Raw genomic sequence first — 24,416 nt, forward strand, 5'->3', positions numbered from 1 at the left:
GTATGATATCTATAACTGAATCTTTAATTTCCTTGTTATAACAGAGAGAATTTCTTGAATCCTTGCTATAACTGCACCATCCTCATATTATGCTTTTACAGCAATTCCCTAGACTCATGAAGGTGAAGGATGAAGTTTATAGTGGTATTGAATACCAAACTGTTGCTTGATTTATTCAGGAAGGTTGTTATGTACTGGGATCAAGTGACAGCTTAAAAGCTAGTATAATTCATCACCATCAGTTAATTTTCACTGGGTGTCCACTGGGTGCTGAACATTGTACAAGGCTCTTTGTCAGCAGGTATGTGCCTGATAAGGTTGATGGAACTCTAAGACGACAATGGAAGCTTGTCCTTAAGGCATTTGCTATATAATCGAAGGCAAGTCAAGTGCCCAATGTCGTTAAGCTTTGTGTACAAAATGTATGTAACTAAAAGTACTTTATTTTTTGAAGGGTTCTCATTAGTAAGTTGAGGTTCTCCTCTTATTAATATCTGTACTGACACCAGAAGAAAGGGAGTGATATTGGAGGCACCAAGAGTAGGTATCTGCTATGGTTCAGTCTTTGGCTGACTAGCATACATTTATCTATGTGTGTACACACACATACTTTTTTCCCATACGTATAATTTCAAATCTCCCTACCTAGTGAGACCCAATTATCCTTTGAACAAACATATATGTACTGCGCCTCTCCTTAATGACAAATCAAAATCACATCCAGATGATGCATCTAGAGCCATTGTCATGTGGTCATTGTTCCACAGACCTTGGGGAGATGTTTGTTCCCCCTGTGAAATGATTCAGAAATCTGATCTTGATCAAATTTGGATATAGCTCCTGATGATCTTGCAACTTATGGCTTAAAACATATCTGATTCTATAATGGCGAAGGAAGTGTAGGGTACCTGCAATGAGACTCTCAAGTGCGGTACTGGTCTAGGGATTTTCCATGTCTCCCTGGTTAGGGTTAGTACAGAAGATGATGTGGCCAGGGACTATCATAAGCATCTCTTTATTGAGTTTCCTCCCTGACCTTGGCCTGGGTTCTGTGGCCAGTGGATGTGCTTACCCTAGGATCATCTGCTGAGAAGTTTTCCCTTGTTGAGTGTCCTTCAAGGCCATCTCTGAGAAGAGCTTTGGGGGTTGTGGGGGTTCTCTTGCTGGAGCCTTTGCAGTTGATAACAAGGATTTAGATTCAGAGATTGCCTTAGGGTGAAATAGTCACAAACCTTTATTTGCTAGGCTAGGGACTTTTCAAGTAACATACTTTCTTCAACATCTTTGTTAGTTGCTTATCAACATCTTTTGGAGGTAGTGATGGAGGACTTCATTTTCTGGTAACTGGCACCAAAAGTTGCGTCAAATAATAATCTTTGACTCGACCCTTGCCTTGCCTCTTACGTTTTTGAGGTCTGGCTCCCTGTCTCCTTCAGTCTCCATTTAATGGCTTCCTGTCCTAGCTCTACTTCTGTGGGTGGTGAAGCCTGACCTGGGGCTGCTCCTTCCCCTGGCTGTCTCCCTTATGAATGAATTAAATGAACTACTGATGGGTACTGAGTGGGAGAGGCACTTGAGAGAGCCTGGAGTTTCAGGCTTCCACAGTCCTTGCTCCTCCCTACTATCTGCTATTCCATTTAGTAGCATTCCACATTTACCTAATCAGCACACTAAATTTAGACAGTAACAAATAATCTGGCTGCTGAAATTCAGCCAACATCTACGACTATCTGAAATTTAGTGCTCGCACAACGTTGACTACCAGGGCTGTTGCTTCTGGTTGTGAATCGCACAAAAGCCCGTGGGGGTTGAAATTGAGCCCTTGCTGTGCTCACCAGGACTTGCACTCAAGCAAGGAAGGTTTTTGAGATTTGTCTGTACAGAGAGGAACACCTTTTCAGACTTACACAATAGCAAATTTATCTGCATGTTGTTGCCATGGCTGTGTTGCTTGCAGGTTAAAACACTTTTCTTTAATAACGCTTCCTGTTTTTTCCATTGGCTTTTACCTTGGCCAGTCAGAATGGAGTTTGTTGTTTTATTGTAGCAGCTACTGAAAGCCATAAGAAATCTAATATACCAGTATATGAGTCGTCTTCTGCAGAGTACCCTAAAGCTGCAGCCTTAGTGTGCACACAATCTGCTTCTCATCAACCGATGACTGCTTATTTTAACTAACTACTTCATTACGGTTTCATATTGACTGTATTTTCTAGCCTAGGATGGAGTGATCCTCATTTCCCCATTCTTGCATTTGCTTGGCTAGTTTCACATTTCAACAGCCTACTCCTGATGCAGGTTTTCACATTAGATCAGAGTTCTTGGTTTCAAGTTTTTTGACTCATATCTTTGTCTTACCAGAGAGCCCTCCCCACCTGGAGGAGGGCTAAAGGGACTGAAAGGTGGGGCTGGTCAGGGACCTATATCAGACGGCAGTTCTGCATCTATCCAAGTGTGTCAACGTGTATATTAAGTTGAAACCTAAGAGTACAGCCTGCTTCTCAATGGGAGGTCTTCTGATTTGCTTTGTGGTCCTTGAAAGTTGTAATGAGTGTGTGAAGTTTCTGGGTGAATTCTGAAGTTTCAGATGTTTTCGGTGTATGCTTTTCTTAGCTGTTACCCACCCTAATTTTACTGTGGTATATGTTGCTTAACGTCTGTAGATGCCGAACTTGGTTAAGTAAAGTATTTCTGATGTGTTATTTAAAAAGATAATACTTGAATATGTCCTATCCTGTTGTGATAGACAATCAGGTCCTTAAATGATTACTTATAAAACAAAAACATGATTATTTTTCATCTTTTTCTGTAAATCTTATGATGAAACACCAGCAGGGTCAAGGCAATGTTTAACTGATGGTATGAAGATTGACGTATGAGTAGTAACGCCCTGGGACTGCCTGCCTTGCTATTGTTTTGAGAATTCTGAGGAGAGTTTCTATTTGTTGAAACGTAGTGCCATAACAGTACGACTTTTTAAACATTTGCCTGCCCACTAATTGATTCTTCAAAAAATAAGAGAAATGCCTTTTATATCTTTAAAAAAACTCAGATGTATTTGTCCTGAATATGCCTATTATTGCCTAGTAGAAAACTCAGGAGTGATTCTTCAAAAGAACATGAAGCCGTTATTCCCTGTAAAGTTACCATATTCTAAAAATTTCCGTATGTAAAATAGGTTTTCAGAAGATTGTACCTTCCTGCTTTTTATTGAATTAATATGTTTTCTATCATACAAAAAAGATTGTCTAGGCTATTTATTTTCTGTAAAATTTAAGTACATATACATTCATTTAGATGTACTTATTATACAGTTATAAATAATTATAAGCAGAGGTCACTTTATCAGTTAAATCAAATGAGGGAAATGCCTACTGAGTCAGAGAACAAAGGGAAACCACAGCAAAAAAGATCCCATCTTCGCTATGGGATGATATGGAGGACAATACAATCTTTTAATATAGAAATAAAGCTTGTAGACAGCAATCCATAATGAAACCTGCTCACTTAAACTGAAAACATTCTGTTCTCAAATGAATGAGTGGTGAGCTCATGTTATCCAGATAAGTTAACTAGAAACTATGATGTATAATACTGGCGTAAAGAAAGGCCAAATTTGTCATTCCTTTGAGGATAAAAGCAAGCATTAGAGAAAAGCTACACTTGGAGGGGCTACAATAAAGATTTTTGTCATTCGCTGGTTTACTGTCTGAGGGCACTCAGTAATACATGCAAATCTTAAAAGAAAATGTCAGTAGCTTTCCTCAATAATCCTTAGTTTTGAATTTATTTTTCTAGCAAGTCATAATTTTTCTGAAAAACAAAAACTAATATTTGCATGTTTATTTAAAACCTGTTTACTTACAAAAAGGTTTTGGATTGACTTATAGAAAAACCCCACTAACGCAGAATGAAAAATCAAGGCCAAATAGTAAATCAGAAAGAAATGGAGGAAAATTAGGTAGGGGAGAGTAAGAAAAGGGAAGAACAATGGTATGGAACTGGGACGTTAAACCTCCCTATACCCCTGAGGATCTGTCATTTTCTCTCATTTTGCCAGTGAAGGTCCAAATGCCCAGGGAGATGATGCAACTTTCTCAAGCTCATAGAACCGGGAAATACTGACTCTGGAATTCAAACCCTAGTCAGTCTTGTTCCAAGCCTATGAGCTTCCCACCGTCTGCGGTTTCCAGTATCTTGTTTGAGGAAAGCAAAGCAGTTATGCACAAGTAGCTGCTGATAGAAGGTGACCAACTCATCCCACTTTGTCTGGGACTGTCATGGTTTTAAAACTAAAAGTTCTGTGTCCAAGCACAGCCCTCAGTCCTGAGCAAACCGGGATGGTTGATCACCCTGATTTCCTCCTAGCCACAGTCAGGATCGAAATGTGATGGAGTTATGTAACTGTCTTCAAATGGCACAGTCAGGCTGGGATACTTTTCCTACAAAACTGCATGATGCAATATTATCCCTCAGTAATAATCAGCTCCTACATTGTAAAGCTGGGCTGCTGCTTTCTAAGATCCACCACGGGCTGTGGATTTGGCAGTGGTCTTTCTACTGCTGCAAATATATTGTTTCTTTTTTTCTAGTGAAATGTGGTATCTTTTGGGTCATTTGGGTTAGGGGCGGTTTACTGTGTGTTATATGTATATATACCATACATAGTTGTTAATATGCCTTGATCGAAGCTGTTTTATAACGAGTCCCAGCATTAATCCCATGGCTAAATTAAAAAAGTTTATTTCTATGTAAGTATGAGATGAGCATTCCAGATCAATGAGAGGCTCTCCTCCCTGCTACCATGCAGATTCCCTCTGTTTGGTTTCTCTAGCATCCCTTAAGATATTCCCTTAGCTGTGGTCAAAGCTGAGTGGCTGCCAATGCAAGAAAGAATGTGTAGAGAGGACACAACCAAGTCTTAAAGCCTAGGCCTAGAAGTGGCAGAAACAGTTTCTGCTCTCATTTCTTCATAGCAAACATGGATACATGGCTGAACCAAACTGCAAGGAAAGCTGGGAAATGGGTTAGCCAAGCACACAGGATAATGGAGAGAATGGATTTGGGAAAAAGCCAGCAGTCTCCCTCTTCCAGGCTCTACTTAAATATGTTTAAATACTTTCTAAATGTTCTTTATGAAATGCAAAAAATGATTGGTTCTCCAAACAACTTCTAAAGTTATAACCTTTTGTTTTGGGAAGAAGTACCTCCCACCCCTGCCTCATGGTGATTTGTGTACAATAATTAAAACTTAATTGCTGTTAAAAATGCTATTAGGTATGATATCATCATAAGACAGTCTCCTCCATCCTGTGAGTTTCTGGTCATGTAGTCACAGAATTTGATTAGGATTCTCAGATTGACCAATGTTCCAGAAAATTCCAAAATATATTTCACTATGTTAATATGTACATTAAATAAAATGAAGATGGAAAATACAATATATGATGAAAGAAGTCAGAAGCTCAAGAGGTAAATAAAAAATTTCAGAAGACCCTTGGAGGAGAAGTAAGGAAACAAGTAGAAAATGCTAGGAGCTTCCAGACTGTGTAAGTGTTAGGATTCATGGTCTGTCCAGGGTCTGCACACTCAGAAAGGTTTGCATCAAACTGATGAACAGAGTTGGCCATTAGCACATTTATTTTAGTTGATTTTAGCCTAAATTTGCATTATAACAATAAAGCAATATAGTTTTATCATATTAGTACAGATTGAAGTAACTTTTAAAGCTGTTATTGTATATAGATGCGTTTTATGTGTATATAATAAGACACTATTTTGTTATATATATATGTATATGTAAATAAAATCTATTTTGTGTGTGTGTGTGTGTGTGTGTTTTTGTCTCATAGTAACCATGGAGTAACATACCACAGGGCGCCCAGTAAAAGCTTTGTAACTACCCCTGGAAAGAGGAATTTTGTTTTATTCACATCAAGTCATTTTACCCCTTCCGTATCCTATTTCGATCATTTTGTTACTGACAATTTTAAATCCTAAGCATTTAAATTTGATTTTTTGTCTGTGCACAGCAACCATACAACCATACAAACTGACTAAATGGCATGAGAATTCTTTTGTAATTTTATTAAATCTGACTTGTGTAAAGAGACCAGGGACTGAAGATGATTTGCACATGCTAATAGATTATATGCTATAGCAAAATGTTGCTTTATGTTGCTACTCCAGCAGCTGCAGTTTGAAGTGTAGTTATTACTAGCTACAATATCACCCAGCTTTTTAAAAAAAATTTATCAAAAGAAGTTCATTCTATTGACTCATTACTCCCATATTTATTATTCTTATTGAAAATCACTAGATCTAATTCTATTGGTTTCCTTCCTGATTGAAAACATTTGAACCTAGAAAGCACAGTATTTCTTAAGACATTTGTAACTATTCATCATGGATATTAAAATTACAATCATGCTGCTTTGTGTGAGCAATGATTTAAAAAAAAATTCTTTACACATATGGTAAGCGGTGACCAATGCTATCCAGGATTGAAGATGCTGAACGTTCATGTAACTGGTATTTGAAATTTTGATGTGTATTGCATTCGTTACTGAATATCAAGAATACATTTTTTTGCTCATATAGAGTAAGTTTAAAATGGGGTCTTTTGTAAAAGCACCCATCCTGTTTAGAATGATATAACAGATGCTGAATGTTCACATATCAAACAAAATGCCAGCTTTCTGTAGAAAAGAGGTGTCAAAAAGTTTCTTTGTACCTTTAACGCATGTGATTATGTAGTACAAAATGCAGAGTTTGTAAAATTTCTTGAATATACAGGCAAAAAAATGAATAATTCAAAACAACTCATAAGTTCTACATTCTATTGTCCCTTTATAACGCAGGCAGAAGATAGCAGTGTGCTCCCAATAGAGCTGAATTTGCACAAGTTACACCTCTGAAAATGCCAGATGGTCTATGGTCTACTTTTGAGAGCTGTCACATATGTAAAGATTTGAAAAAAGAAAGACAGCTGAATGAGAGCAGTGGATCATTAAAGAGAGAGCGAGGGTCCCTAGACATCACTTGTGTTTTAAGAAGCATTGTGTCGTTCTCATAGTAGCGTGTTTTTTTTTTTTAAAGCCGTATACAACTTTTACACAATAAGGAAAATAAAAATAAATCTGTTTAAAGCCAAGTAGTTATGGTTTAATCAGTTAGACTTTTTGTTCTTTATTTGAGAAAAGTCATGGTTGCAGCTTGTTTTTAGTTGCAATTTTACAATGAAAGATTCAAGTCACACCCATGAAAAATTATTGATAAAGTTAAAATAAATGTCTATTGAGATAACTAATATATTTAGAGTTTATCAAGTTTGATTTGACTTATATACTGCATGCATCTGATAAAATCATAAAACTAAGAAATACTTTTAATGTTAATAAAACTGGACTGAAGAACTAATACTTGGTTACTGACTATAATACAAACTATAATAAAAATAAGTAGGTGACAGTGAAACAAAAATGAATGTACTATCATTTATCTGCCAACAGAAATAGATATTATTGTGCAGATTGAAATGTAGATAAATCATTAAGGATATGTTTGAATATCACTCCAGCCATACCCAGTAATTTGCAAATAGTCAATTTTGATGGTAGAAAAAGGTCAGATCTGTCAGTTTTAAAATCTGGTGGCAAGACACAGTTGTCTTTTACCACCTTTATTTTTATTTATTGAGAATGTTTAGCTATTACATAGTAATTTTAAATTTCTTTTGGATTATGGAATATGACAGCACATTTTGATTGATAAGAAGTCACACCAGCATTGGTCAGTCACATTTTGGCTTAACCAAGCTCTCAGATTGCTTGAATTATTCTTTTCAGAGAAAAAGTGGCCTAAAACATTCCATTTATTTGGTGAGATTACTGGAAAGTGCTCTGAAAAGAACACAAAATTAGGTTAAATGTCTTCTTTGGCATCCCTTTAAATACATATGCATAACTAGCTTTATATTCAATAGCAGTCATTAGGATGTCATTCTAGTTGATAGAAGAAGTTTCAGGAGCAGCAAATTAATCTCTAGATCAAATGATTGCACTCATAAGAAATAGATCTCCTTTGCAGATGCCTGATTGTCGATTTTAGTAATGAGAAGGGCACATATAGCTGCTACACAGAGAAGTAACCTTTTGTTCTTTTTTTCTTTTCATCAAAAGTTAGAAGAAAAAATATTTTGATACATTTTACAATCATTACTTTGTGGTATTCCCAAATATTTAATTTTCAGACAATTATTCTCCTTTGTTTATTACTAAAGACCTAAAAAACTGTGGGAGGAGTTCGTACATTAGTTTCATAAATCAGGTGTGAATGTTAATAGACTTGGTGTGAAAGAATGCTTTTGTTTGTTAAGTAAAAAAATGAATCTTTTTTTCTTGAAATGTGTGCATTCATGAGTAGAATATTTTGATATATTAAGATGTTTTTCTTCAAGAGACGTAGGATATATGAACAAGAACGGAAGTAAACAATGTGTGCTAAAGACTTTAATATAAACTGCCATCTTTGTCAAAAATATATACCAAGTCATAGCTAGATCACAAGTAATCAGCCCCTTTTACATGTCATCAGTGCCAGGGATAACTGTTACTGCTTTGCAGGCAATACTTTTTCTAAGTTGAAGAGTTCTTAGTCCTTAGATTTAATTTACATTTCATAAGTGTTCATGTTCATAAATGGAAAAGACTAGTTATAACAGTTTTACATTTTGAAATACCAGGAAATTATAAAATAGTAAAATTTTGACAATGAATGATTTTTGTTGTTGTTGCTGTTTTTGCTGAAATGCTATGATTGATAGTTTTGCTTAGGAGCTGCACAATCAAGGTAAATGGTGATTTTAATAATAATCTTGTTACTTAACCAGTATAAACATAACTTTTTGAAGGAGATCAGAGTCTTTAGCTGCAAAAATTAGAATCTATTTTGGCTAGTTTAAATAGAAATAAATTTATGAGCAGCACATAGACTCTCCCAAGAGTTACACGGCCAAGAATCATGCCCGTTCGTTGAAATGGGCTTCTCTAATGAAAGTCCCACTGCTGCACCGTTGGCCGCTGGTCTGCTAGGAAGCGGACAACAGACACTGCACCCCACTGCCAAGACCAACAGATGCCTCTCCACTGTCTATGCTGAGTGGCTCCGCCACCCTGGTGTGGCTGCGGTCGTGTGTTGGTCACTTCTGCTTGGTAGAACTTAGGTCACATACTTGCCCCCTGGCCGCAGAGGAGTCTAGGGATGGGCTAGAGAAACTTCCCAGAATCTGTGAGGGTGATCAGAAATGCTGGGCAGCATAGATGGTGACTAGTCACTCTGCTTGTTTTTCGATTCGTTGTCCAAAAAATCAAATTAGTTTGGCCTTCCTTAGTGTTGTGCTCTTAAAACAGTCTTGTGTATTTTTCTTTAAGCTAAAAAGTTTTGCTTTTTATATATAGACATTTAATACATCTGGAGTTTATTTGTGTGAGATATACATGCACTTAGCTGTGTATACACATGCATATTTGGAACACTCTCTGTTGTTCCGTTGGTTTATATGTCTCTACCTGGACCAACAGCATACTGCCTTAGTTACTGCAGTTTTTTAATAAGACTTTATACGTCTAGTAAATCAAGTCCTTGAAATTTACTTAGTGATTCTTGATTACTCTTCTTTAAAAATTTTTGGATCAGCTTATCAAGTTCCATAAACAAGCCTGTTGGAAATTTTATGGGAGTTATATTAAAGAAATTGGGGAAAAATTAACATATTCTCTTTCCATTTATTAGGGTTTTCTTTTGTGTCCTTCAGTAACATTTTGTAATTTTTGCTGTAAAATCTGCCCATTTTTTCCTAGCTTAATTCCTAGATACTTATAGGGTTTTTGTCTGTTGGCTTGTTTTTCTTTTTTTCTTATTGTGAAGAGAGAGTTTTTCTTGTATATTTGCTAATTGGCTACTGTTAGCATATATAACTTTGTTGATTTTAATATGGTAGATTCTGTATCAATGTTGCTAAATTCTTAGTTTTTCAGAATTTATAGTCTCTTAGATTTCCCCTAGAACATTCAAATTATGTTCACATCTCAAAAATTTTGTTTCTTCCTTCTCAGGACTCAGAGTTGTTATTTCCTTTTTGTGTTTATTGCTTTCACCAGGACCTCCAGCATAATGTTGCATAAGAGGGGTAAAGGTGGGCCTTCTTTTCTTGGTCCTGACCTAAATGGGAACACTTCTAAAGTGTTGACACTACATTTTGGTAGATGTGTTTTATTAGATTAAGGAAATTCTCTTCTATTCCTCTTTCCATGAATGGTTTATTTTAAAATCAAATTAAAGTATAAATATTGAAAAGATTTTCTTCTCCAAGATTTAAGATAGAATTAAAAAGAAAAACAACTGTATTTCTATTGTCTGGCTTTGATACCTGAATTCATTGTTCTTCTTGTATCTCAAAAGATAATTGAGTAGTGTATCATTATCAGGGATGTTGAGATAATACTGCTGTGTCTCTGGAGTCCAAAAGAGGACCTGATACACAGAAAACAATATTTGCTGTTGAGTGACTGTTGAATTACTTTCTCAGATTTCCAACTTAAATTTTTTTTAAAACAAAATACTTTTTTCTGGTCTTTTTATATGTCGTGTAAAGTCACCCTTGATAACCCCACTCCCACTTTCCCTTGTAGTAATTATGCTTTCTCTATGTTTGTTTGTTATTGACGGTTTGTTATGTTGTATATTATGTTTATTGTTATGTCCATGTTTATTAATATTTTCCCTTTTTTTCCTCTTCACTTTTAGGATCTTGGGTAAAGTCTGTTACTGAATGAATTTTGATTATTTTCAAATATTAATCTTTTTAACCAGATAAACTTTTCCTGTTTTTATGCTTAGCCCAACCTCAGCGCTTGCCTCAGCTTCAAACTTCAGCACAGGAACTGGGTGAGGAGGAAATAGGCAAGATAAAGAACGGCCACACAAGTCTGAGCAATGGAAATGGAATTCACCACGGGGCCAAACACGGGTCTGCAGATAATCGAAGACTTTCAGCGCCTGTTTCTCAAAAAATGCATAGAAAAATTCAGTCCAGCTTGTCTGTAAACAGCGATATCAGTAAAAAGAGTAAAGTAAATGCTGTCTTTTCCCAAAAGACAGGCTCTTCACCTGAAGGTAAGTTTGAGATATACATATGTTTTACTTGACGAGATGTATAATCAGATTCACAAATAATTATTTGATCAAGCAAAAATAAATGAAGAATCTTGCTTATCCTTCAGACAAACAGTAATTTTAGTAAAATGCAACTTAACTTCCCCAAAGAAAAGGACTGGCTAGGAAAAGAAGCATTGGCAGCAGACATTCTGCTCTTAGATTATTGTCTTCTGGAGTAAATAGTCATTATTTTAAATATAGCTGCTATACTCCTTTTGTTTTTTGCTGGGGAAGATTCACCCTGAGCTAACATCTATTGCGAGTCTTCCTCTTTTTTTCTTTTTTGTATGAGCTGCTGCCACAGCATGGCTACTGACAGACGAGTAGTGTGCTTCTGTGCCCGGGAACCACACTGGGGCTACTGAAGTGGAACATGCTGAACTTTCACCACTAGGCCATCATGGCTGGCCTATACTTTTTTTAATACCACATTTAAAAATATGAATACAACATTGTAGTGGCTTATGAATTTGAGTGTTTTTTCTGTCCCTGATTCAATATGTTATTCTGTGATTCAGTGATAAGATTACCTGCTTGTACTTTTGTCTTGCAAATTAGTTCTTAAATATGCAAAACTAAAACCGGAGAAAGATTTGGTAATTCTCATGCTCTTGCCAGGGAGTGGGTCAGATGGTTGTTGATTAACTGATCGGCATCTTCCAGACACCACTGCTGCCACCACCTTGCCCCTCTCCCACCCCGGCCCGCTGCAAGCTCACTGTAGTCTGGCCTTTACCTCCTCTCAGGAATGGGTTATTACCTCTTCAATTCGGGCTCGTCCTGCCCTTGACTAGGTTAAAGTCAGGTTTAATACTATGAACCTGAGGAAGTTTTTCTCTATTACAAACCCATGTGATGACAGTGGTTTATAACCTACAGACTCCTTTTATAAAAATGGTTTGCTGTGTTATGTTAAAAAACGAATAGTCTGCCCCTATATTTAAGGCCTCAGAATTCTTCCAGCATTCCTACATTCCTCTGCTTTTCCTCCTTCCCCCTTTAGCAGTTCTTGTGCATCAAAAACCTCAAATAGTCTATCCGATATATATTTTTTTCTCCTATTCCCTTTACTTTTCTATTTTAATTGCCATGAAATCTTAAATAAGGGAAATTCTGTGGGCGCCTCTGTGAAGTTGGCCATGCTTATTCATAGTGACAAATTGAGTTGTAAATAGGAAATTGTATTGAGAGTTACCAGTAATGAGTGGGAGCAAGGATATTACATTTTGGCTACAGGTGTCTCCAACTCAACTGAGGTAGAGTGTTAGGTTGATCAAATGATATGATAATAAATGGTCTACATAGTTCCAGGTCAGTGACACTACTTTCCAAACTAATTAGATTGAAAGGGACATGATTGACACTTTAAAATGAGTTTGACATGTAAGCTGCATGGTCATCTCTGAAGCATAGGTAGGCTGTTAACTAAACTGGCTCTCCAAGGAGTTGGGAAGGCAATGCAATTTTCTTTAGAGGATCTTCACTTCTAGGTGATTGGGTGAAATAATTGAGTGCAATTGAAATCTACTTGTTTTATACATTTGAATTTACTTATTATGCCCCTAACCTCTTATTTTCTGTTTGATATTTACTTATTTTAAAGAATGGTAACATTTGTATATCAATCCAACTTGAAATAGCTTATGGAATTTTTGTAAAATTTTTATTATTTGCCTATTTTTAATATCATGTCTAAATTTATTTCTAATGCAAGAGTACAGCTTCATGAGTAACATATGAAGAAAAAGGAAAATCAATAGTGTATAAATGAAATATCATTCTATTCTCCCTCTTTCTCTACCCCTCCTCCTCCCTTTTCCCTTTCTTCTTCATCTCCCCCTCTCGCATACACACTCACACTTATGGCCCACCACAAAGGTCTGGATAAGGGAAGTCCCCTGTAAACCTGATCTTATCAGAAAATCGGTTCCAGTTTGGGTTGGGAGCATGAGGAGTATGAAACACAAATGAAGATGACTAAATATATTGTCCAATGTCCTCTCCATGACTTTGCTGTTAGGCTGTAGAATTTAGCTAATCGTAGGTTCATTTTACTGCGATTAGTTAAATCTGGATGAAAGTTCCATTGTCCTAGTTCAGGTAGTCTCAAGGTTAGATGTCTTCATGCTTTTTGCTGCTATTTAAGGTTGTGCCCTAAAATTTTGTTATTTCTGCTGACTTTGAATTTTGAAGTTAGATTTATTCTCTGTCAATGTGCTGTAGTTAAAGAAACAAACAAACAGAGAACTGGTCGATGGCAAATTAAAAGGGGAAGCTTCTCGGCTCTGCCACTAGCTAGCTGGGGGACTTGGGTTTCTCTGGGGCTGCTTTTTCTATAAAATGGTTTGGATTAGAAATTTTCACAGTTAGGTTCTGTTCCAAGATTCTGTGATGCTTTTTTTACAGCAAAGCTGCTTCACTCTCAGGACAGGTCTCTTGTCCTACGGAACATGGGATCCTTGGTTGAAGAGAAATCTGAAACCTGCTGAGTAGAATGGGGCAAAAGCAGAAATGGTTTGGATGAACAGGATTAGCGGCTGGACTTCAGAAGGCCTATATTTCAGAGCAGTAGGTCTTGAACAGGCTTGGTTTGTGACACTAATAAAAATGGATAGAAATTATTTTTAAAAAGCAATAACAATGGGGGCATTTAATAGCTAGACTTTTCTCAGTTATATGTTTTTCTTTTTGTTTCACATTTTTCTTAAGTCTTCATTATCTATCCTTATTCTTCTTGCAGCAAAATGAGCAAATGAGTAGTAAAATAATATTCACTGAAACTTTCACTTCAAAAACAGCTAACCAGACCCAGTGGGACAATGTTTGTCTTTTCTGGATAGATGGTGCTTATGGTTATGATTTTCGTATTCTGCATAAATAATGTGACAACTAGAGGGGCAGTTTTCTGGTTCACATGATGGAATTAAATATTTAACTGTTTCGTCGTGTTTCCTTAAGAGCACTAAGAGCTTCTTTGCTGTCCAAGTTTGGAAAATGCTGCTAAGATGTGGGCCCATTGCTTGTACAGAGGTAAGGATTGACCCATCCACATAATTGAGTCAGTGGTTTGGTGACATCTTTTAATATGTTTTTAACTGTGGGGTATGTAAAGCCTGAGTACAAATACACGTGCTCCCTCCGATTCTCTTTTTAAGCTGTTTTCATTCGTGTAGTTAGTTACATGAATTCATTCTATGTACCAGGTCCTGTCTCCACATGCTTTACTCGCATGAACTCATGTAATCCTCCCAATAGCTCTGTAATTCTATGAACTGTATGTACTTATCTAATAATAAATGAGGAAACTGAGGCACAGAGAGGTTGCATGAACCCACCAAAGTCAGTTGGTACATGATAGAACTGAGATTCAAATCCAGACATTCTGGCTCCACAGTCTATGCTCCTAACCACTATAATATTTTGCCTTATCAAAGTCCTCTGAGAAAAAGATAATTTACCGGCCATTCCAGCATCACATTGGATGTTGATGGTGTTACAGCTGTAGGTCAGGCAGGGATCTTTTTATTAGTATGTATTTGCCTTCTTGCAGCCCTTGATACTAAAATTTTAAAAACAATTTTCACGCCTATGCCCTGTGTTCGTTTTCCTTCCCTACTAGACTATAAATTACTGTAGAGTCTGGGCTGGGTCTGAGTTAATTTTTTTTCCTTTTTTAATTTACAGCATTGCCTAGTACAATAGCTTCCTAGAGTTTCCCATGAGTTAATAAGTGATAAAACGTTTTATTCCAAACTACTTTACCCTACTCTTCCTTGAAGCTGGCACTGGAAAATAAAATGTGTGCTCATATTCATTTAAAAAATGTCCTTTTAAAAAGTTCCTTTTATATATCAGAGGAAAAAAAATACCCATGTGGGAAAATATTGTACATTTTATTTAAAGGCATTAAATTAGTAGATTTCTACTTGTTTTGTATAATTAAATATTTTCATACATACTTTAATTTTCTGATTGCATTACCCTGGTGGAGAGTTTTAAGACTAAATGTTTAAGATTCTTGACCTTTGAAATAATTATAGTATAATTTAGTATCATATAATATTCAAATTGCCAAGGGTTTTCATTAGACTCTGAGACACTTATCATAGGAATGGTAAATTCTAACACATTTTAGGTGTGCCAGTTGCTACTTTATATTTTTGTAAAAATGGTTTCAACAAAGATATTTTTAGAAGAGATTCTATACTTTTTAGGAATATTTGATGGTTAATTTGTACTTCATATTGATATTATAGATTTTGTATTTATAGAGAAATGCATATCCAGTGCCAGCAGCTCATTGAACATAAATGCTGATCAAGAGAGTCAGGAGCATTGTGTATGTAGAGTACCTAGGATCAGTCTCATTTTTTTTTTTTTTTTTGAGGAAGGTTAGCCCTGAGCTAACATCCACTGCCAATCCTCCTCTTTTTGCTGAGGAAGATTGGCCCTGACCTAACATCTGTGGTCATCTTCCTCTATTTTATATGTGGGATGCCAGCCACAGCATGGCTTGATAAGCGGTGCTGTGTCTGAGCCTGGGATCTGAACCAATGAACCCCGGGCCACTGAAGTGGAGTGCGTGAACTTAACCACTAGGCCACTGGGCCAGCCCCAGATCATTCATTTTTAATCACACAGAGGCAGTATACCCTAGTGGTTAGAACACAGACTCTGAAACTAGTTTGCTTGGGTGCAAATATGGGCTTTACCACCGATCATTGATGTGTCTTCGGCGTAGGTTACTTAACCTCTTTGTGCCTCAGTGTCTTATCTATAAAATGGAGATATTATTAGTACCTACTTCATAGGATTGTTGTGAAGAACAGTTGAGTTGATACTGCATTTAGTTGAGTTAGAGCACAGCCTGCCCAGATGAAGCATTTGCTAAGTGTCAGCTGCTATTATCATCATCATTATTAAGGAGCACAACAACCAACTGTTTATGGTTCTCTGAACAGAACAGATTAATTCATAAGGCCCCTTGAATGCCTCCCTCCACTCTCAACTTTGTAACCTCACCTTATCTTTCAGGTCTCCATCCACACACTGCCTGCTCCAGGAAGTCAACATTCCTGACCCTTTGTAGACTCCTCTTCCTCCCCTTTTCAGTGTACTTCCCCTTGCCTTCTCAGTGTAGCAGTTTTTCACAACATACCATAGAGGCGGGGCATCATACCATTGGTAGGAGAAGTACAGCCATGACCCCGTGGGAGACAGTCTGGGTGGGGCACACAGCCTTAAAGGGCATGTAGTGCAATTGAACAGGACACTCTGAAAAGCCCACTAGGTGATTTGGATATGTCCCGCCCCCTCCTTCCTTGAGAATCACTTGTAAAACGGCAAAAATATCTTTTCTTGACCTCACCGCTTCCCTTCTCACCTCATCATCTGCAAACCCCCACCTAACTCTGCACTTGAAACTGCGTCACTGCAATGCTTAGAGGTCCCTGAATACGTGGTTAAGTGACACAGCTGAATGCCTTTGCTTCTGCTCTCCCCTCAGCCTGGAATGTTCCCATAACTTTCTTCGCCTCTTTGACCTCTGCACATTTTTTTTTTAGAACTTAACTGAGGCATCATCTCCTGATGCCCCAATTTTGGGCTAATTGCCCCTCTTTTGGGTCCCCACAGTAGCCTCCGCATACAAAATGATACTGAAGTTTCTGTGTCATTTTGTCTGTCTTCCTGCACCAAAATGTAATCTCATTGAAGGCAAAGACTGTCTTATTCATCTTTTAATTTCCAGCACACAGCCCAGTGCCAGCCCATATGAAGTGTTCAGTGAATGTTGAAGCAAGTAAGGAGTATGAACTGTAGAACGTAGATGCTTATTCTTTCACATTTGTGAACGTTGTGGTTGAAACCTCAGGAATGGTTGAAATCCTCAAGGGAGAGAATGTGGAGAGATAGAAGGGAGTGCAACTATTTGAGCTGAGAGAAAGGCAAAAAGAAACTTAGCTGAGGCAGAATTGGAACTCGGAACTCCTGCCTCCCAACCCCATCGAGTTTTCTCATTATTCCGTATGGTTTTCAGTCAACTACACATTCCGAAATCCTAAAACCAGAAAAAAAAATTAGAAAGGTAAAATTGAAATTGAATAGTTCATTCTTAGTTTTAGTAGTATTGTACAACCTTATTCATTTTTTCCCCATGAGAAACTCCTCAGTTTTGCCTACAATAGTAGAAGTATTAGTATTTTAATAGAAGGGTAATAATAATATTTTATGATATGACCACAGTGCTGTAATCTGAGCTTCCAGAAACAAATTTTCTCTGACTTTGGCAAGATATGTCACTGCATTCCTCAAAATGCTTAATTTGCTTGGATAATGTTTTGTTTTGTTTTGTTCTGTTTTCTCAGGCAGAGTGCCTTTCATTCCATGTCAGAATAATTGTGTGGGAGAAAGGTTTAGAATTCTGCTTTCCAATGCCATATTTGCCAGTCCATTGGAAAACAGGATTTTAATAAATTTTACTGCTCAGCCAAAAAACTAAATGGAACAGCAGTAATACAAAGAGAAGAAGTGTGTGTGGATGTGTTTGCAGAGGAGAGCAGGCAAGATCAAACTGACTGTGTCAAAGTATAAATCATTCTGCACATATAAATCATTGCTTTTTATTTACTTGAAATATTTAATTAGCTGTTCTTAAAAAATTAAAACGATTATCTATCTGAAGTATTTATAAGTGGTAAGTATTACTTTAGAGCCAAAAGTAAATATTTAAATACACTTCCTACAGAGTTTAGGAAAATAGGTTATCTATATAATTTATGATCTATAGTAAATTATTCTCATACCCATCCATTTGATGAGGAGCAAAGAAAAGATTTTACAAGGTTCTGAAATATGTATAATTTAACATTTGAACCATAGAGACACCTCAAAATATGCCTGAAATCTCAGAGCGCTTCTTTTATAACAGCCGACAGCTTGGCAGGCCATGTTAAAGAAGAGATAGATGCTATCAGCTATGTATGGACTCCACCTTTGGTTTTTTTGTTTTATAGACAAGCTGTCTTAGGCCATTGCTCTAAGAATTTAAATTCTCACTCAGGAGTTGGGTGGGGAGGAAATAAAACAATGGAGATACAGATAGATTGGCCAGAAAGCTTTGGGGTGTGAGGTGGTGGAGTGAAGAGACCATTTAGAAATCCAGCCTCAGAATCGTAGGCTAAATGGAAAGAATTGAATAAATCTCATGACCCTATTAATACACCAAGGTTTTAATTTCTTCTTTATATAATGATAAAAAGTTTAGGCGGTTTTTTTTATTAGCTCAAACAGAAAAAGGGAGTTACAGCAGCCAGGCCCCTCTAGGATGAAAATTTGTTTTCCATCCCAAGAGTTGTGCCCAGGTTGGGCAGTGGAGAATCTGAAGGTTTTCTTTATGGTTTCAGGATTGAGTGCGGGGTCTTGGCCCAGGGCTAAAGCTGAATAGAACTGGAACAGCAGTGAGACATGGATCCTAAGCAAGACTGTCATTAATTTTCTAGTTCAATTAGTTGGGAAAATGCATAGCAACTAGGAAATCATGAGGAATAGCTGAGTGTAGTTTGAGGCTGATCATGAGTTGAGTTTTAGATCTGATCAATTTCAAATGATGATACACAATCCAAGAGCATTTGGAAATACGCAACTGGAGCTTCAGAGAAGAAGTTAGAACCAAGCATAATAATTTATATTTGTTCTCTTAGAGGGGATATTTGAAACCATGAATCTGGATGAGTTTTAAGTAGCGATTTAGAAGAAAAGCTCAAATGGCTGAGAATTGAGTGACTCAGGGATCACTGGAAACCAGCCATTTTGGTGGGATGGGAGTGTGGGTTTAGCTTGCGCACTTGAGAGACAATGCCATGAAAAGTTCAGACTTTTCTCCAGAGGTGATGTCAGATAGAGTAAGTCAGAGTGAGGCCATGGCACTGATAAGATAGCGTACAGGAGAGGTCAGAGGACAAAGAGAAGAGGAAGGTTATTTGGCTGAGAGGAAACAGAAAGGTGAAAGAAGAAACAAACTGGAGAGGGTGGTGTCATAGAGGCCAGGGAAAGAATGTTTTACAAAGAGGACAGGGACTGCACCAGGGTTGCACCAGCTATTGTTGACGGCTTCAGTAGGATGAGTGCTGACATAGTTCTGTTGGATTTGACAATGTGGATGTCATTTGGTGACTTAATTAAGAACCCTTTCCGTGGAGAAGCCAGAATGATGTGGGTTGTGGAATGCGAGGAAAAACATTAATGACAATAGTTCTAGAAAGACCAAAATCCCAGTGGAAGTGTGGGTCCAGGGAGATTGTTTCGTTTGTTTTGTGTTGTTTTGTTTTAAGATGGGAAAGATTTGAGTGTGTTTACATTTGAATGGAAAGGATCCAGGAGGGAGGGAAAGATTAAACACCTAAGGAGGTAATAATGATACCTTCATATAGTTTCTTTAGAATTTAGATAGGGAGTTCAATACAGTGAATTATGTGAGTGCATATTCATTATCAAAGCAAGAGAACTGAGTAACCAGAGAAACATTTACTGAATTGTTAACCTAGATGGCTCCACTCTATATGGGTTGTATGGTTGATTAATCTTAGAAGCCTTCGGAGTAACTTCTGTGGAATGACTTGTTATGAGGAAATGTAACCTTTAAAATGATTTAAAAGCCTATCTCAAGTCCCCAGTCCTGCCTCATTCCAGGAGCATTAATTGCATTTGAATGGAAGGCATTGATAGGCTGGGTGTTTCTGATTCTGAGTTCCAAATATCTGACTTTTGTGTTTTGGACTGCAAGTTGATGATGGTTGATAGCTTCTTATACTTTAGATTAATAAGGCCCCTAACTGAATTTAATCATAGCTTTTACACATAGTATAGGGTAAGCAAGAAAATAAAACAAATCAAGTAAACAAGCAGTTTTAAAGAGTTAGAAGAAAAGTATAGGAAATTTGAGTAAGGAATAATACTCATAATCCATAATAATAATAATAATCCACTGCATAATCCAGAATATTAGAAGACAATAGGTTAATTTTAAAATGTATTTAGAGTAAATTTAATGTGGCTTACTCTTCACTGAGTTACTATCACAAGCAAAGGCTTGAAAAGGTTAAAACTTAACCTATAATAAATTGGAATTTTGATTGTGATAGTCTCTTACACAATGATTCTGATCATTTTTGGTTCATAGTCTTCTTTGAGATTTAATAAAACTTATGATTATTTTCCTCAAGTGTTTCAGAAAGATGATAACAAAATCCTGTTACCTCTTGTGTTATTCCTGGAAGTAACCAAAGATATTGGCTACCTTCAGATGTTTTATTCTAAAATCAAATGTCTCTAAGAACTGAACAGTGAAGCAGGTAGCAGACGATAGGGAGTCTGAAGAGCCTTTGTAAGGGCTTTTATTTTGATCTGAGTGAGCTGGGAAGCCAGTGATAGGTTTTGAGCAGATGACTGACATGATCTGACTTACCGTTTTTAAGGATCACCTGCCTTTTGTGCTGAGGGTAGACTATAGGTACACAGGGCCAAAGAAGGGAGGCCTACTGTTCAACTCTTGGAGTAATTCAGATGGGAGATGACTGGGTTGGATCAGGGTGGCAGTGGTGACATATTGCATATGGATGTATTTTGAAGGCAGAGTAAGATTTACTGAAGGATGAGATTTCAGTGTGAGAGAAAGGTAGGGATTAAGGATGACTGTAAAGTTTTTGGCCTGAACAGTTGAAAGTATGGAGTTGCCATTAATGGAGATGGGAAGAGTGTGGGAAGAACAGCATTTGGTTCTTGGGGGAAGATCAAGAGTTCGGTTTTAGATATGTTGGATTCGACATGCCCATTATCTATCCAAGTGGTAATGTGAGATAGGTGCTTGGATAGAGGAGTCTGGAGTTCAGAGGAAAGGTCTGAAGCCTGAGATGATAACAGTTTGTGAGTCATCAAGGTACAGAATGTTCAGTGGATGGGATCACCTAGGACTTGAGTTCTCAACACCGGCACCAGGGTATTTGGAGTAAGAACATCTGAGCAAAGGCAGTAGAAAGTAAATTACCACTCTGGGCTTTGCCCCTAGAGATTCTAATTCATTTGGAATGGAGTGGGTCTAAGCCATCAGCATCCTTTAGAAGCTCCCCACATGATGCTATGCATATAGGGTTAAGAACTACTGCCCAGGAAGCAGGTAAATTTAAATGTTCCAAGAATTGAGCCTTGGACCACTCCAATATGTAGAGGTCAGAAAATGAAAAGGAACCCTGAAAAAAATGACGATGAATGACCAGAGATGAAGAAAGAACCAATAAAGAGGGACAGCTTGGAAACCAAATGAAAAAGGTTTTTCAAGATGGAGGGAGTGATCATGTGTCAAATGCAACTGAGTAGTCCCATAAGATGAAAAAGAGGAGACCATTGGCATTGTCCTGTAAAGGTCATTGGTGACCTTCATACATTCAGAATTCTGATGGGGAAAAAAGTCTGAGTGAAGTGGGTTCTAGACAGAACAAAAAGAGAAAAACTGAAGATTGCAGGTTTTGGCTGCTCTGTTCAAGGAGTTTTCCTAAAGGAGAATAATAAAAGAGCTAAAGGAGAATGTTTTTAGAAATGGGATATATTGGTCGAGTGTCATTGGTAATGAGCTAGTGGAGGGGAGACATTGATGATGCAAGAGAAGGATGTCCTTGAGTAGGCAAGAGAGGAGGAGATCCATTACAAAGTGCCCTATGTTATAGTTATTGATATCTGTGTCTGTATCTTCTCATCCCTCTCAGATTTTACATCATAAGAAGAAAGCATCCACACTTTGAGATTATCTTTTATAGTGCTTGCTTTAGTACAGTGCCTTACACATATGGGGCACTTTCTATACTTTTAACTGAAGATCTTCAAATGACTCGTAAGATTTGGCATAGTAGATTTATATAGTAGATTGGTAGTTTTGGAAACCTTTCCTTTAAGAAAATATTTTATCATTTGAAATGATGTTAAATATGCTAAAAGTTTCCACTCATTTTAGAAGGATTTCAAAAAATTATTTCAGAGTTACAATAATAGCACTAGACACTACATAATACTCCAATTCTCAAAGGAGGAAGTTTTTGGGAAGAGATGCAGGATGTTTTGAATCTTCTAACAAAAACTGGCTGATGACTCATGAGTCTCTTGTAGTTTATGGAGTGTATACACAAGGAAAACAGTATCAGTATTGTTCATTAAATATAATTTTTTCTTCAAATATTTGAGAGACCATTTACAGTAAAACTTTCTCACATGCTCACAATAAAAACATTTTCTTTAGATTTTATATTTTACTTTTGCCTAAATGTTACCATTTTAGCTAAAGGGTTTTACCTTTTAAAAAATTAGTTCCATTTTGTTAGAGAGAAGCATAAAAATATTTAAATCAGTTGATAAACTGAAGAAAATATTGATGTGTAATCCATACGTTAATTCAAGTCCAAATGCCATGTGCTCTGCCCACTGACAATCTGGAGGAAAGAGAAAATTCAAAATTTTAAGACTAACTGGATTATATTCATGTTCGTTAGTCTTTATCAAAACCATTTTGATAATGCTATATTTTGTATTTTTTATTGTTTTTTTGGTAACTTCATAAATGTCCTGTTTTTCCCCAGTTTTATCACTACATTATTTCAATTCCTTCCTTTGTGTGCTTCTATGACTATCACTATATACGCAAAAGATCTGTTGTTTTGCTGGCTAAACTGACACTAAGATGTTTGAGAATAGAGAATTTTAATATTGGAGGGTGGGAATTAACTTTGAATATGGAGTTTTTAAAAAAGAAGTTTCTGAAAGAACTGGGACAAAAGGATGCCCTTCATGTCTGGGACTATGTCTGTTTTTGCAGTAGTCAGAGAAGCTTCCATCTTTGAAGATTTGGCCTGCCAAGCCCAGAGTTTTGGTTGTCTCATTTTGGTTATTACTCCAAAGTACCCCATCTGGATCTCTGTCCATCTGTCTCCCTCTCTCTCCCCCTCTCTCCCTCATCTCTTTCCTCTCTCCTCTCATTTCTCTCTTTTTTCTTACTTTCTCTCCCTCCTCATTTCAAGACTCATTTCAGTTAGAAATTTTGCATGATTTCATATAACAATTTATTGAAATTTAGAGGAACGAAAATGGCAGTGATTCGTGACATTTTCAATAATAATGGTTTAGTACTCTTTTCAGGTGGTTTTTTCTTAGCTTGTATATTTATGAGTATGAGTACATAGCTTAAAAGAAATAGCTCCCAAATTCTCTAAGACCTAAGACTTTTTTTAACAATGATTTTTTTTTTCTTGATTAAATTAGATTCTCATGGTATTTGAGTTGATTTCTTTTCTTTCAGAATACATAGTTTCTTCCTATTTGGTTTTTTAAAAATTATATTCTCAAATGACCCTGCCTGACTCCTAAACCTAGTTGAAGTAATGTAGAAATACTAGCTTTCTTAGAACTTTTTTTGCAAATTTTAATTCTTACATGCAGTGTTAAACTATTACAGTTTTGAGAGCCTTTTATAATTAATTTGTATAACTCTCAACTAGTACAATATAAAATAGGATAGAGGGGAGCTCATGCTATAAAGTTGCCATGTTTCTGAAAAACTCTTGCAAGGTGAAAATTTTTTTATATAGAATGTTAAATTGAATACACAGAAACCTATTTGAAAGATTCACTTATGAGTCTCTAGCTCCAGAGCTTTCAGCTTTGGGAGGGGCCCATGACTTCGACAAAAAAAAAATCAATTTAGTTTCACTACCTTTTAAACTTTAAGTGAAATTAAACTTTAAGATTATAAACTTTAAAATCACAACTTTAAAATTATAGTAGTTATCTGATCACCACTACATCTTATTATTAATGTGTTGAAGAAGCACGTATTTATTCTACCTCAACTTTTAATATTATAACTGTTTCAACATAATTGATTTACTTCGAAATCGTTTGTACTTTATTTTACACATTTAAAAATATTATGTCCACGCCACACAAAAAAACAAGAATCCCTGCTCCAGCCCTCTTTGCATCCTTGGCATTCTCTGTAGTAACAAGAATTTCTTTAGTAACATACTTGTTTTTAAACTTACATTTCTGTGTGCAGTTTTCATAATGCAGAGAACACAAGTTTTTTTAAATAGCTTTTTTAAGCACATATTAAATTGAAGTAAGAATAAAGGACGCATCCAAATTTCTACCTTAGAAGAACT

General features: G+C 36.6%; 1 protein-coding gene across 3 annotated transcripts in view; it reads left to right on the top strand.

Annotated features, from left to right (window-relative positions):
* MDFIC (MyoD family inhibitor domain containing) overlaps positions 1 to 24,416 on the top strand; it is an 89,092-nt gene that overhangs the window by 42,628 nt on the left and 22,048 nt on the right. For all 3 annotated transcript variants that reach the window (XM_023639549.2, XM_023639550.2, XM_023639551.2), the window contains exon 4: positions 10,900 to 11,175. In XM_023639549.2, the coding sequence (XP_023495317.1) occupies positions 10,900 to 11,175 (276 nt within the window). The remainder of the gene's footprint in view (positions 1 to 10,899; positions 11,176 to 24,416) is intronic.

The sequence above is a fragment of the Equus caballus genome, chromosome 4 (assembly GCF_041296265.1).
Source record: "Equus caballus isolate H_3958 breed thoroughbred chromosome 4, TB-T2T, whole genome shotgun sequence".
In the NCBI taxonomy this organism is placed as follows: domain Eukaryota; kingdom Metazoa; phylum Chordata; class Mammalia; order Perissodactyla; family Equidae; genus Equus; species Equus caballus.